The sequence below is a fragment of the Metopolophium dirhodum genome, chromosome 1 (genome assembly GCF_019925205.1).
Source record: "Metopolophium dirhodum isolate CAU chromosome 1, ASM1992520v1, whole genome shotgun sequence".
In the NCBI taxonomy this organism is placed as follows: domain Eukaryota; kingdom Metazoa; phylum Arthropoda; class Insecta; order Hemiptera; family Aphididae; genus Metopolophium; species Metopolophium dirhodum.
In genome coordinates this window covers 42,466,183-42,482,573 of record NC_083560.1, presented here as the reverse complement: position 1 = coordinate 42,482,573, position 16,391 = coordinate 42,466,183, and the positions used below count along the sequence as shown (strand labels likewise).

At 33.6% G+C, this 16,391-nt stretch overlaps 1 protein-coding gene across 1 annotated transcript; it reads right to left on the bottom strand.

Annotated features, from left to right (window-relative positions):
- Window positions 1-15,323: 15,323 nt before the first annotated feature.
- LOC132936712 (steroid receptor seven-up, isoforms B/C-like) lies at window positions 15,324-16,183 on the bottom strand (the record flags this gene model as incomplete). The annotated part of the gene is made up of 1 exon (XM_061003473.1): window positions 15,324-16,183. A coding segment is annotated over one exon (303 nt), but the record flags the coding sequence as incomplete, so codon positions are not given.
- Window positions 16,184-16,391: the final 208 nt, after the last annotated feature.

Below are 16,391 nucleotides of genomic sequence, written 5' to 3'. Positions count from 1 at the left end.
ATCTGTTTTATTGTTAAGTAGTAACTTGCTTACTACACAAGCATGCACACGCACGGTCCTCATTGACCTTTCGACGAAAATGTGATACGTGATATTTCACATGCGCACACATTATTATACGACACAGACGGTAGCGCATAATGTCGTGATAATATAATAATAGTATGTAAATGGATGGCCGCGTGGGTACCTACACAATGCGCTTCTTCTCTAGCTCCCGACATCTGATACATCGAAAGTATACGAACACTAATCGGGATAGACAAACGCACGGCGTGAACGATGGACAATACATAGTTGTATATACAATAGAAGTGCAATACGTATTATACGCATACAACTATAAAAATATACAAGAGTTACCTACTTATATATTCACCATCTTCGCGTGCCAGTGGCGTTATGTTCAACTCATTTTGTTTAGCTACATATCGCTGTAATCACTACAATAGCATCCCGGACCCACCTCTTACCTTTACCACCATCACCCCCTAATTTAATTTTGGTGTCATTTGACACCTATTTGTACCTGTTTGTGTGGTGCACTGCTAAGCCTAGTAGGTATACATATACCTTTACAGCACTATTATGATGATAATAGGGCGCAACTACTTTGGCCCACGTCTTCTTTTCGACCAAAATAATTCCGTTGTTCTTGCTCATTGTTTTACGTTCAATATTTTGGTAAACATTGTTTTAAAATAAGTTTAATAAAGCCATTAAGCATTATCCAGAGCGTTTCGAACAATTTATTTTAATAACATTTTTTGGTCTTCTAAAGATTTTCTCGTTTACACGCCGAGTTTACTACTTGGTGTTAAATATTCGATTTATCATAATATTTGTTATGGTTATGTTCTCCAACTATTAGGTAAAGCACCATTGATCTCGCGAGCAGCAATGAAACTATTACTGCCATGCGCACTAATATTATTCTTATATTTTTTAATAACAAAATTAGTGTGTATATATATTCAAAAAGTACATACAACTAAATTGAACAGGTTTCCCAATTTTTTTATGATTAAACTCTTGTATCAAATAGAATGCAATATGTTGAATGCCTATACAGACATTGTTCTCGAAGTTTTTTAATGTAATTTCATGTGTCCGTCAGAGATCACATAATATTGCACCGCTCTTATTTAACATTGTTCAATATAATGATATTCAATTTTTCGACTCGCGTAGTATACTATTATTTGCCGACCACGTAAAATTATTTCGTGTTATTAAAACCTTCATAATAATATAGCGCATTACTACAAAATGTATATAAAAAAAGGTGGGTAAGTGGATATCGCTCTGCTGTACAGTAGGTGACAAGTGGGTCACCGTAATGGATGGTGTTAAATTTGAATTCAACGATATAATATCATTGTTTAAGAAAAACGATTCTGATCGAAAACGTTCAGTCAGCCAATGATATTACCAAGTATATTTGATGATATTATTGTAAAAAAAGTACTTAATATATAACCTATTTACGTGGAGCCTTGTCTTAAATTTTCAATCCTTAACTATAATAATAGCCATAGTTGTCGGTGCTTAAAAAAGAAACTAATAAAAAATATAAGTTTTAATACATTCATTTGTATTTTGTTTATATTAATATGACCCATGGAGTAGGTTAGATTTACCTACCTAAATATATAAAAAAACGACTGATATGATAAATTATAAGTATATAGATAGTCGAGTGGCATAGGTATACACAATTTTACCTTCAGTAAGAGGGGAGGGGTTTTATGAATCAAACAATATTTTAAAAGGCACACATTAGCTAATGTAAAACCAATACCTTTTCTTTGCTCAAAATTTAAAAAGTTCATGAGGATCTATCTTCCATATTCACCATAAGGAAAAACATCAGGGATTGAAGCCAGACATCGTGCCACACCAAGCCACATTTACAATTGTAGTAGGTACCCTTTTCCGTGTTTTAACGAAAGTTTATCGGAATAAAGAGGCATTATAAATTATAATAATAATATACCTACCTAATATAATATGCTTATCGTATTTCTTGTCATTCGCCACTGCGCACGGGTTCTGCAAATGTAATCGAAATGTTACAAAATAGGTATAAAGCCGTGAAGGAAGGGTTAGGTTAAGTTATAACTTACCCATACAAGCTGAGAAGTTTTCTATACGTGGTTTACCGATAAATTACCTACCTACATATTTCTTGTGATCAGTGCTCGAAATGGAAAATGTTACGAACCGGAACGCTCATAAAATGAATATGCGGATTATAATATTATTATAATATGACTCATATTCGAGCATCTCATCGATCGCCGTTTTGAAACATTGTTCCAATGTACTGGGATTTCGACTTTTCAGTACTGTATATAGGTGATGAGGTAACCCTGTCATAAATATGATCATTGCCTGTTTCTTTGTTTGTTTTTTCACTATATCTGCCTCGGCCTGAGCTAGATCTATCGTACTTGCCGCACAGAGTTTATAATATAACTCTTCGATTCGACTAGCGAATTTCGACACACTTTCTCCCTCGGCCATACGTGCCGTGTTTAAAGCTATTGATAGGGCCCTCTCCGATACTTTTTGTTCGAATGCCCCCTCTAATATTGTTTTTATTGCTCCCCATGTTTCTAAATTTCGATATTTTGTTACTTCTAACGCATTTCCTGTTAACTTAGAAGTAATTATTTTTAATAATATCGGTGTATCTGCTTCCGTTGTCTCTTTAATTGCGATTTCACAAATATTTATAAATTCGGCTACGTCCTTTTTGCCCGTGCAAATAGGTATCATAGCAATTGCTTTATCTAAATCCATTTTACTCATTTTTTTCTTAACCACTGACTCTAACTGCACGTTGAATCTGACCTAGTACCTAAACGACCTACGGTTTGTTTTCGTGGCGCGGTACCTATCTGTTCTGTTAAACTATGTGTTCTTACTAACTTTTTCTTAACAGTTTTTTCAGTTTTAACTATGTGTTTCCTAGTTTGTTCTAAAAATTCTTTCTTTACAGCGTCTTTTAAAATTGCTTCTTTTAATACTTTTCTAGATTTATAATTTTCAACTTTTATTGAACTGTCCGCAGAACTAGTGTCAATATCTGAACTATCGGATTCTGACATATATTTATCTAAACATTACATATATATAATTTTTAATAAATTATATCTACTAAATTTATTAATATCCTATCCGCGTGAGTAATTACCAACAGTATTTACTCTACATGTATATACTATTATTGATTTATAAACTAATAATACGTAACTACCGTCACCAACATTAATAATACGTAAAAATTATTACTTATAAAATAACTATCATGCAAAAATAATAAAAAGAAATTACGTAAACGCGCGTCGTACATCGGATATGGATGAGTACCTATCTAATAACACGTAAAACGTTCGACCGCCTATGTTACGCGTGTTAAATTTCGATACGGTATCCCCTCACCCGTTTCCCTCGCCATGTTCCGCGATGTTTTTTATGCGTACGCGCTCGTACTACGCTCGAATATTATAGCGAAAAAAATCCCCGGTTAATTACTCCGTAAATCCCTCCAATAATATTCGACTTCCTATCCTTTATTTTTCTTATTACTAATTTTTTCCTAAATGATTTAATTTCCTAATTTACGCGCTTTACCATTTAATCTTCTAAACACTAACAATTTATTTTGATTTCTAATAATTATTCTATCAACTTATTCTTAGTAACGTTATACTATTTCTTATCCTAGGGGGGGGGGGCCTATAATTAATTCCTTCTTTTTTTTTTCAAAACTTTTCAAAATTTGACGTCAATTACTTTAACAAGGTCATCTACTGCCTTTCAATTCAAAATCTATTTTCTTCAATATATATCAATTAACTTCTTTCAACAATTATATTCTATATTTCAATTCAAAATTCAATATTTCACTTTAATCAATTATTCCCATATATAATTCAAAAATGCTACGCGCGTGCATCAATTTCCTAGATCTGCCTATCATCGCCGTCTACTTTAATTTATTAGATCAGTCTCCGCTGTCTATCACAAAATACCATAAAATACTTAGGTCAGTCCCTGCTGCCTATCACAAAAAAATCTTACATCGGTCCTTGCCGTCTATTTACCATAAAAATCCTAGATCAGTCTACAACTGTCTATCATAAAATACGTATATAGTTCTTCCCAAGCTTGTTTCCTATTTTTTTTTTCTTTATTTATTTTTATTCGAATATTTTTCCCTAATATTTTACACCACCACCAAGTATAAAATAAACACTGACATGAATCAACGTGAGACGTGCACTTCAAGCTATACAATTTTAATTTAATTATCTATCTTCACTTAATTAATATACTTACAACAACGCTGTTGCCACTGCTGTGTTCATTTTCCTTGATTGTCTGCTGGCCCGTCTTGAATTGTTCGTTGATTCCGGAGTCGCCTTGGTTGATCAGACCTTAACTGTTAGACCTCCGTGGAGCTGCTGACGTGGTGTAGCCGCTGCGTCGGTACTGGATCTCCGAAGTTGAATGTAGCCGCCTTGACTGCTAGACTCGCCTTTGGAAATTTAAATCCGCCGCTTCGACTGCTCGCCTCGTCTTTAACTTCTTGAACCTCCTTTTTCGACTGCGCCAGTGTAATATGCTTGGTGCTTCGTACCTACTATCGTAGTACTAATAGTAGATAAGTGGCTGCCAAGATATTATAGATGCAGGTCGCAGACACTTTATTTGATGTTGAAGTCGTGGTTGATGAATAAATAAAAGACAGATGTTGTTTATTGTGAATTTTATTATATTGTTCGATAATTTTCTAAGTCCAAAATAATGTTGTACAGAGTGGCGTAAAGGTGCTTGCACTAATGGGTGGTAGTACACGTCTGAAAACAGGCCGATTCGGGCTCCCTTTTATATGAAGTTCCCCGTACCCCTTGCCTATAGATACTGCATCTCGGCTCACGGATGTGATTTGTGTGACCATCGTTCCAGCCCACGCATTTTATGACTTCCTTATATTTTTACGTATTACTAAAATGCTAATCTATGATTCAATTGAATAATCATTCTACTCTTTTATATTTCTATATTGAATATCGTCGCGTACAGTGTTGTAATTAAAATAATAATTCTATTATTTTATATTTTTATATTTGAATATTTTTATATATTGTCGTACACAGGACTTCCCGAGTAATTATATTATTCAGTGAGCCTGTCTCCTTATTCAGTGAGCCTGTCTCCTTATGCTAAACAGTAGGAAATCCTATTTCCGTTTGTAATATCCGATTTATGCCGAATTACAGTATAGCTAAATTACAGTATAATATAATTATGTACCTGTGGAATCTGTTTTATTGTTAAGTAGTAACTTGCTTACTACACAAGCATGCACACGCACGGTCCTCATTGACCTTTCGACGAAAATGTGATACGTGATATTTCACATGCGCACACATTATTATACGACACAGACGGTAGCGCATAATGTCGTGATAATATAATAATAGTATGTAAATGGATGGCCGCGTGGGTACCTACACAATGCGCTTCTTCTCTAGCTCCCGACATCTGATACATCGAAAGTATACGAACACTAATCGGGATAGACAAACGCACGGCGTGAACGATGGACAATACATAGTTGTATATACAATAGAAGTGCAATACGTATTATACGCATACAACTATAAAAATATACAAGAGTTACCTACTTATATATTCACCATCTTCGCGTGCCAGTGGCGTTATGTTCAACTCATTTTGTTTAGCTACATATCGCTGTAATCACTACAATAGCATCCCGGACCCACCTCTTACCTTTACCACCATCACCCCCTAATTTAATTTTGGTGTCATTTGACACCTATTTGTACCTGTTTGTGTGGTGCACTGCTAAGCCTAGTAGGTATACATATACCTTTACAGCACTATTATGATGATAATAGGGCGCAACTACTTTGGCCCACGTCTTCTTTTCGACCAAAATAATTCCGTTGTTCTTGCTCATTGTTTTACGTTCAATATTTTGGTAAACATTGTTTTAAAATAAGTTTAATAAAGCCATTAAGCATTATCCAGAGCGTTTCGAACAATTTATTTTAATAACATTTTTTGGTCTTCTAAAGATTTTCTCGTTTACACGCCGAGTTTACTACTTGGTGTTAAATATTCGATTTATCATAATATTTGTTATGGTTATGTTCTCCAACTATTAGGTAAAGCACCATTGATCTCGCGAGCAGCAATGAAACTATTACTGCCATGCGCACTAATATTATTCTTATATTTTTTAATAACAAAATTAGTGTGTATATATATTCAAAAAGTACATACAACTAAATTGAACAGGTTTCCCAATTTTTTTATGATTAAACTCTTGTATCAAATAGAATGCAATATGTTGAATGCCTATACAGACATTGTTCTCGAAGTTTTTTAATGTAATTTCATGTGTCCGTCAGAGATCACATAATATTGCACCGCTCTTATTTAACATTGTTCAATATAATGATATTCAATTTTTCGACTCGCGTAGTATACTATTATTTGCCGACCACGTAAAATTATTTCGTGTTATTAAAACCTTCATAATAATATAGCGCATTACTACAAAATGTATATAAAAAAAGGTGGGTAAGTGGATATCGCTCTGCTGTACAGTAGGTGACAAGTGGGTCACCGTAATGGATGGTGTTAAATTTGAATTCAACGATATAATATCATTGTTTAAGAAAAACGATTCTGATCGAAAACGTTCAGTCAGCCAATGATATTACCAAGTATATTTGATGATATTATTGTAAAAAAAGTACTTAATATATAACCTATTTACGTGGAGCCTTGTCTTAAATTTTCAATCCTTAACTATAATAATAGCCATAGTTGTCGGTGCTTAAAAAAGAAACTAATAAAAAATATAAGTTTTAATACATTCATTTGTATTTTGTTTATATTAATATGACCCATGGAGTAGGTTAGATTTACCTACCTAAATATATAAAAAAACGACTGATATGATAAATTATAAGTATATAGATAGTCGAGTGGCATAGGTATACACAATTTTACCTTCAGTAAGAGGGGAGGGGTTTTATGAATCAAACGATATTTTAAAAGGCACACATTAGCTAATGTAAAACCAATACCTTTTCTTTGCTCAAAATTTAAAAAGTTCATGAGGATCTATCTTCCATATTCACCATAAGGAAAAACATCAGGGATTGAAGCCAGACATCGTGCCACACCAAGCCACATTTACAATTGTAGTAGGTACCCTTTTCCGTGTTTTAACGAAAGTTTATCGGAATAAAGAGGCATTATAAATTATAATAATAATATACCTACCTAATATAATATGCTTATCGTATTTCTTGTCATTCGCCACTGCGCACGGGTTCTGCAAATGTAATCGAAATGTTACAAAATAGGTATAAAGCCGTGAAGGAAGGGTTAGGTTAAGTTATAACTTACCCATACAAGCTGAGAAGTTTTCTATACGTGGTTTACCGATAAATTACCTACCTACATATTTCTTGTGATCAGTGCTCGAAATGGAAAATGTTACGAACCGGAACGCTCATAAAATGAATATGCGGATTATAATATTATTATAATATGACTCATATTCGAGCATCTCATCGATCGCCGTTTTGAAACATTGTTCCAATGTACTGGGATTTCGACTTTTCAGTACTGTATATAGGTGATGAGGTAACCCTGTCATAAATATGATCATTGCCTGTTTCTTTGTTTGTTTTTTCACTATATCTGCCTCGGCCTGAGCTAGATCTATCGTACTTGCCGCACAGAGTTTATAATATAACTCTTCGATTCGACTAGCGAATTTCGCCACACTTTCTCCCTCGGCCATACGTGCCGTGTTTAAAGCTATTGCTAGGGCCCTCTCCGATACTTTTTGTTCGAATGCCCCCTCTAATATTGTTTTTATTGCTCCCCATGTTTCTAAATTTCGATATTTTGTTACTTCTAACGCATTTCCTGTTAACTTAGAAGTAATTATTTTTAATAATATCGGTGTATCTGCTTCCGTTGTCTCTTTAATTGCGATTTCACAAATATTTATAAATTCGGCTACGTTCTTTTTGCCCGTGCAAATAGGTATCATAGCAATTGCTTTATCTAAATCCATTTTACTCATTTTTTTCTTAACCACTGACTCTAACTGCACGTTGAATCTGACCTAGTACCTAAACGACCTACGGTTTGTTTTCGTGGCGCGGTACCTATCTGTTCTGTTAAACTATGTGTTCTTACTAACTTTTTCTTAACAGTTTTTTCAGTTTTAACTATGTGTTTCCTAGTTTGTTCTAAAAATTCTTTCTTTACAGCGTCTTTTAAAATTGCTTCTTTTAATACTTTTCTAGATTTATAATTTTCAACTTTTATTGAACTGTCCGCAGAACTAGTGTCAATATCTGAACTATCGGATTCTGACATATATTTATCTAAACATTACATATATATAATTTTTAATAAATTATATCTACTAAATTTATTAATATCCTATCCGCGTGAGTAATTACCAACAGTATTTACTCTACATGTATATACTATTATTGATTTATAAACTAATAATACGTAACTACCGTCACCAACATTAATAATACGTAAAAATTATTACTTATAAAATAACTATCATGCACAAATAATAAAAAGAAATTACGTAAACGCGCGTCGTACATCGGATATGGATGAGTACCTATCTAATAACACGTAAAACGTTCGACCGCCTATGTTACGCGTGTTAAATTTCGATACGGTATCCCCTCACCCGTTTCCCTCGCCATGTTCCGCGATGTTTTTTATGCGTACGCGCTCGTACTACGCTCGAATATTATAGCAAAAAAAATCCCCGGTTAATTACTCCGTAAATCCCTCCAATAATATTCGACTTCCTATCCTTTATTTTTCTTATTACTAATTTTTTCCTAAATGATTTAATTTCCTAATTTACGCGCTTTACCATTTAATCTTCTAAACACTAACAATTTATTTTGATTTCTAATAATTATTCTATCAACTTATTCTTAGTAACGTTATACTATTTCTTATCCTAGGGGGGGGGGCCTATAATTAATTCCTTCTTTTTTTTTTCAAAACTTTTCAAAATTTGACGTCAATTACTTTAACAAGGTCATCTACTGCCTTTCAATTCAAAATCTATTTTCTTCAATATATATCAATTAACTTCTTTCAACAATTATATTCTATATTTCAATTCAAAATTCAATATTTCACTTTAATCAATTATTCCCATATATAATTCAAAAATGCTACGCGCGTGCATCAATTTCCTAGATCTGCCTATCATCGCCGTCTACTTTAATTTATTAGATCAGTCTCCGCTGTCTATCACAAAATACCATAAAATACTTAGGTCAGTCCCTGCTGCCTATCACAAAAAAATCTTACATCGGTCCTTGCCGTCTATTTACCATAAAAATCCTAGATCAGTCTACAGCTGTCTATCATAAAATACGTATATAGTTCTTCCCAAGCTTGTTTCCTATTTTTTTTTTCTTTATTTATTTTTATTCGAATATTTTTCCCTAATATTTTACACCACCACCAAGTATAAAATAAACACTGACATGAATCAACGTGAGACGTGCACTTCAAGCTATACAATTTTAATTTAATTATCTATCTTCACTTAATTAATATACTTACAACAACGCTGTTGCCACTGCTGTGTTCATTTTCCTTGATTGTCTGCTGGCCCGTCTTGAATTGTTCGTTGATTCCGGAGTCGCCTTGGTTGATCAGACCTTAACTGTTAGACCTCCGTGGAGCTGCTGACGTGGTGTAGCCGCTGCGTCGGTACTGGATCTCCGAAGTTGAATGTAGCCGCCTTGACTGCTAGACTCGCCTTTGGAAATTTAAATCCGCCGCTTCGACTGCTCGCCTCGTCTTTAACTTCTTGAACCTCCTTTTTCGACTGCGCCAGTGTAATATGCTTGGTGCTTCGTACCTACTATCGTAGTACTAATAGTAGATAAGTGGCTGCCAAGATATTATAGATGCAGGTCGCAGACACTTTATTTGATGTTGAAGTCGTGGTTGATGAATAAATAAAAGACAGATGTTGTTTATTGTGAATTTTATTATATTGTTCGATAATTTTCTAAGTCCAAAATAATGTTGTACAGAGTGTCGTAAAGGTGCTTGCACTAATGGGTGGTAGTACACGTCTGAAAACAGGCCGATTCGGGCTCCCTTTTATATGAAGTTCCCCGTACCCCTTGCCTATAGATACTGCATCTCGGCTCACGGATGTGATTTGTGTGACCATCGTTCCAGCCCACGCATTTTATGACTTCCTTATATTTTTACGTATTACTAAAATGCTAATCTATGATTCAATTGAATAATCATTCTACTCTTTTATATTTCTATATTGAATATCGTCGCGTACAGTGTTGTAATTAAAATAATAATTCTATTATTTTATATTTTTATATTTGAATATTTTTATATATTGTCGTACACAGGACTTCCCGAGTAATTATATTATTCAGTGAGCCTGTCTCCTTATTCAGTGAGCCTGTCTCCTTATGCTAAACAGTAGGAAATCCTATTTCCGTTTGTAATATCCGATTTATGCCGAATTACAGTATAGCTAAATTACAGTATAATATAATTATGTACCTGTGGAATCTGTTTTATTGTTAAGTAGTAACTTGCTTACTACACAAGCATGCACACGCACGGTCCTCATTGACCTTTCGACGAAAATGTGATACGTGATATTTCACATGCGCACACATTATTATACGACACAGACGGTAGCGCATAATGTCGTGATAATATAATAATAGTATGTAAATGGATGGCCGCGTGGGTACCTACACAATGCGCTTCTTCTCTAGCTCCCGACATCTGATACATCGAAAGTATACGAACACTAATCGGGATAGACAAACGCACGGCGTGAACGATGGACAATACATAGTTGTATATACAATAGAAGTGCAATACGTATTATACGCATACAACTATAAAAATATACAAGAGTTACCTACTTATATATTCACCATCTTCGCGTGCCAGTGGCGTTATGTTCAACTCATTTTGTTTAGCTACATATCGCTGTAATCACTACAATAGCATCCCGGACCCACCTCTTACCTTTACCACCATCACCCCCTAATTTAATTTTGGTGTCATTTGACACCTATTTGTACCTGTTTGTGTGGTGCACTGCTAAGCCTAGTAGGTATACATATACCTTTACAGCACTATTATGATGATAATAGGGCGCAACTACTTTGGCCCACGTCTTCTTTTCGACCAAAATAATTCCGTTGTTCTTGCTCATTGTTTTACGTTCAATATTTTGGTAAACATTGTTTTAAAATAAGTTTAATAAAGCCATTAAGCATTATCCAGAGCGTTTCGAACAATTTATTTTAATAACATTTTTTGGTCTTCTAAAGATTTTCTCGTTTACACGCCGAGTTTACTACTTGGTGTTAAATATTCGATTTATCATAATATTTGTTATGGTTATGTTCTCCAACTATTAGGTAAAGCAAATGCATTATTTTTATCTGTGTTTAATTATGGATCACGTTACACATCCTCAACGGGTAGATTTGTCTTTTTTCTTGGTCGATATAAAAATAATTGTACGTAAAATTATTATAAAGAACACCCCTTTTACTTTCTAAAAATTTCATTTTTTCGTCACTTTATTTACTTGCTTTACTAGTTAATCAAATTATCACAATTTATCACAATGAAACAATGCATGCGTAGAACGAAAATGAAGGATACACGTCTTATATAATACAGCTTGATCATATTATTTGTTATTTCATATTAAATTGATAACACGTCATAAACTTTGTTCCATAAGAGAATATGTCAGGTCTGCGCATCCTCCCTCGTCACCCTGCTATCGATACCGGTTTACCTATGGCAGAGTGTCTCGCGGGGATGAGCAGAAAACCCGATTTTGGTTGGGCCCCGGCATGTTCTCTTGTGAACAGAGTATAGTACCTACCTAACAGTGTTACACTACATTTATATTTTGTATATACATAATATATAATTATTATTACTCTGTCCGTTTGAAGATAGAAACTTCCGATAAAGAATCCGTAACAGATTTTTATACAGATGAGATTGTTACAATCTATACACTCATTACCAATATAAAAATATGAAACATAAATAATTTTGAGACAGTGCAGCGTGAAACCATGGGCAAACATAATGCAATTATTTTTAGGCGAAAACTACTTTATTATAATTTGTCGAAGTGTGGACGTAGATAAAAAGAGGAAAGTCATTTTTGGGTGAAAGGTGTAGATACTAGGTACCATTCAAAATATATCGAAGGGGTAGGTTATATTTCGGATTATGGAAACTGGTATTATATCAACCAAGTTTTTTTTTTATAGCTATGTAGTTATTGCTATAAATATCACATAAAATATTGGCCCCAATTATCGCCACCCTGGCCTGTCCACCCCTGTAAGTTGTAACATAGTGGTGGGTGACGGACGGCCTGCAATGGACAACGACGTAATGTCAAATATCAAATCCATCATACTATAGGCTGTTTAAAGGGATAGGAATAAGGGAATAAGGGAATATAGGGAATAAGGGATATTCATTTCTATTTCATTTATTTTATCTTAAAGGGTTATTGGCAGGGTTGGTATCATAATTGTGTAGGGGTTTCTGCTGCATGATTCATTTCAAATAGCTTAAATTTATCTTGTTCCAAATCAAAGTCTTGCGTTCATTAGGATAAAAATTTAAATCCACGAGACCTATAATATAATATGAGATCCAACGTAAGTCATAACAGCACCTTTCAATGAAATTGAATTTATTAGACATATTATCGAATATTTGTCATGACATGATTATATCGTATCGATTTATACGCACAACAATATTGTAATTTGTATAATCTATACCATAATAACGCTGTCATATAGCAAACGTTGTTTGAAATCAAAGTGCAAAAGAATAATTACCAATAAAACAATATTGAAACAAAAAACCTTTTTTTAATATGGCATTCTTTACTATACACATAAAATAGTAAAATATTTACAACAAATCCGCGTGAAAACACTTATTAGTATATATTATATTATTATTATTATCATCATCATCATCATATTATCATTATATATAATAAATCATAACATTTTGCAAATCAATTATATATTAATTGTACATAAACATATTATTTATAATATTACAATGTATCATTATTACATACGACCAGATTATTATAATATCTATAATGGGATTTACGTTTGACGCAAAATAACTAGTTATCGGCCGTATTGTAAAACACGTGCAGACTACGAAATTGTATGCGAAATTTAACATTTTATATATTATATAAAGAATAATAATAATAATAAAAATTCATAACTAGATATTATGTACACAATAATATACACACTTTTTAATATTTCTATTTTACCTACATAATTATTAATTATATTATAGAATATGCGTTACGACAGAGATGCCGTTTGGTCCGCATCGTCCATACTCGGGTATTTTTAATATACAGTAATCATTAGGAATATTATTCTTCTAAAAATTATATAGTCGGTACCTATATTATAAATATTATAATAGTTTTATACAGACAGTTTTATTTTACGTGGACAGTACTGTGCCACCTCGTGTATCTAATCTAGACTAATCTAGTGATTCGAATAAAACCGGAATATTATTATTTATCTATTATAATTAATACAGTAAGAAATAACACTTATATAAAATAATAGCTCTTTATACCTATATTTAACTCATATTTTAATCTATTCGCTATTGATTTGAAGTAGAATCGTTTATTAGTCTATTACAAGATGATTGAATATAATATTGGTTATGACGTGTATGCTATGTAAGGTTAGGTTATGTCTATAAAACGGGTATATAACGAACGACTGCACAAATCAAAACGATTTATATACTATAGGCTATCTGTTAATTGATTTAAAAAAAAAAAACGAATTCGATTTGTACGTGATTGTGCATGACGATAGCGACGACTAGATGTCCTATATATGCGACCATCGTTGTAACGCTTATTTTATTGTGTCGATGTAATATACAGCACCTGTAGGTACATAATGAATTGGCGCGATAATCATATTTTGTCGACAGGTGCGATGGGGGGTTACGGCCGTCGTATTATAATATATAGTCATCATCCCTTGCTGTAGCGCCATTGATGTTATCTGAAGCCATCATATTATATCATAACGATGTGATCGAGTGATATAATTTTTTTTCATTTCACGCATTTCCCGGCATTTTATAATAACAATTAAACAATTAAATGGGTATGGGTGCAGGTATATTATTGCATATTATTTATAAATTATAGGTACCTACGTATAGTAGCTGGTATAATAATATATTAAATATGACGTGTTATGCGATAGCGGTTACAGGAAAACAAAACAATTATTATAATAGAAAGTTATTTTTCGATTACCGAATACAATATAAATAAAACAAACTTTAAAATGGTTATAATAATATGAGCTCTTGACGAGGCGTGGCTACATAACCATCACCTTGATCAATTTAACTAGACATGCCACTTAAACGACTAAACATATTCGAATACCTATCTTGAAAATAAATAAAAGCGTGTATCTATATTATATATTATTGTATCTTATAGAAACGGCAGAGCACTGCAAGTCGTGTGCAGCGAAGAAACGTACACGTCATTATTATTAGGATTTTACGGCGTGCGTCTGCAAATTAATATTTTATGCGTACATAGGTACACGTGTTATAATATTATATATAGACAAAGTAAAAGAGAAACGGCGTGTTTAGTTAAGGTAATATTGTAATAAGGTATGGTTTCAAACGTGTTATTATAGTATAATAATAAATATCATATATAAATGCGTAATAATATCATAATAATTTACATTAGAGAAAAAAGAAAAAAGTCTGCAAGGGAAAACAAAACAATAACCTAAATAATAATATCATAATATGACTAAAAAACGTTTATTGTTATTATTATTATTATTAATTATTATTATCATAGTTCTTTTTGGGCGATGTATTTATTCGTTATTTATATGAATATATTTTATTTTTTTAGCTCGATATGTATATAATATAGCCCATTTATATATTATATATATATATATAAGTATTTACAGCCACAAGTTCGACTATAGTAAAAATAATAGTCATTACCTAATAATAAAATTAAAGCTGTTTAATGTACATCGATGGAATTTTTCATCATGCTTGACACGATAAAATAAAATGTTTTATACGGTAGGTTAAAATCGTAATATATATTGCAACTCTCCCAGTCGTCTAAGTGGCGTGTAGACTAAAACGCGCTTAGGGCCTAATTATTGGGACATTGAAAAAATATAATAATAATAATAATAATAATAAATAATAAAAACAAACAAAAAGAAGATATAATAACAATAAAACGCATTTAGGTAGTATAATATATAAATAATAATAATAATAATAAAATATATTATAATAATCGCGTGATGCCGTATATAGTGTAGGTCATCGTGCGTCGAACACGTTTCTTGCATTATTATAATAATATAATATAATATGATCGGTGCAGGTGATACGGCGGCGATGGTGATGCGGTGGTTTGCTCTCGGCGCGCGAAAAAGGTGACGGTACGTCCGGTACCCGGCGGTGATGGCACGGCGTCCGCTTGTCGCGGCCACGTTAAATTATTATTATGTGGGTGGATATCGCATCGCACCCGTTGTATATTTTTACCACGCGACGCGACAACGATCGGCTGAGTGTGTATAGACTAAGCGGCGGCGCGGCATCACAACGGGGCGGGCGTGCCCGTCATCTGCCTCCAGACGGAGTGTCACATGGAGTTTATGTACGGCCAGCTGAAGCTGCTGCCGCTGAGCAGCATGTCCCGGATGAGCGTCTCGATGGGCGTCTTGCCCACTAGCCGGACGAAGAAGAGCTGCTCGATGACCTGCGAGCTGACCGTGCGCAGTGACGGCAGCCTGAGCAGCAGCTTGCCGAACCGGATCGGCTGGTTCGGGTACTGCGTCCGACAGTACTCCTCCAGGGCGCACTGAGACTTTTCCTGCAGCGACTCGATGTGCGCCACGTCGGATAACCCGCAAGCGTCTGTAAAACGATAAGAAACAAAATTATATTAAATTACGTTTAAAGATGTATTTTAATTAGGCATAGCTGACATAAATAAGAAGTATATTATTACGTATTATCATAGGTATTAATTTTTCGTTATTAAAACTATGTCCTAGGAAATCTATAACTAGGAATAACTAGAATAACCTAGGAATTTTCTACTCCGGGGATATGATTCGCCTGTTACTGCCGCGAGAATATTACTGTCGTGA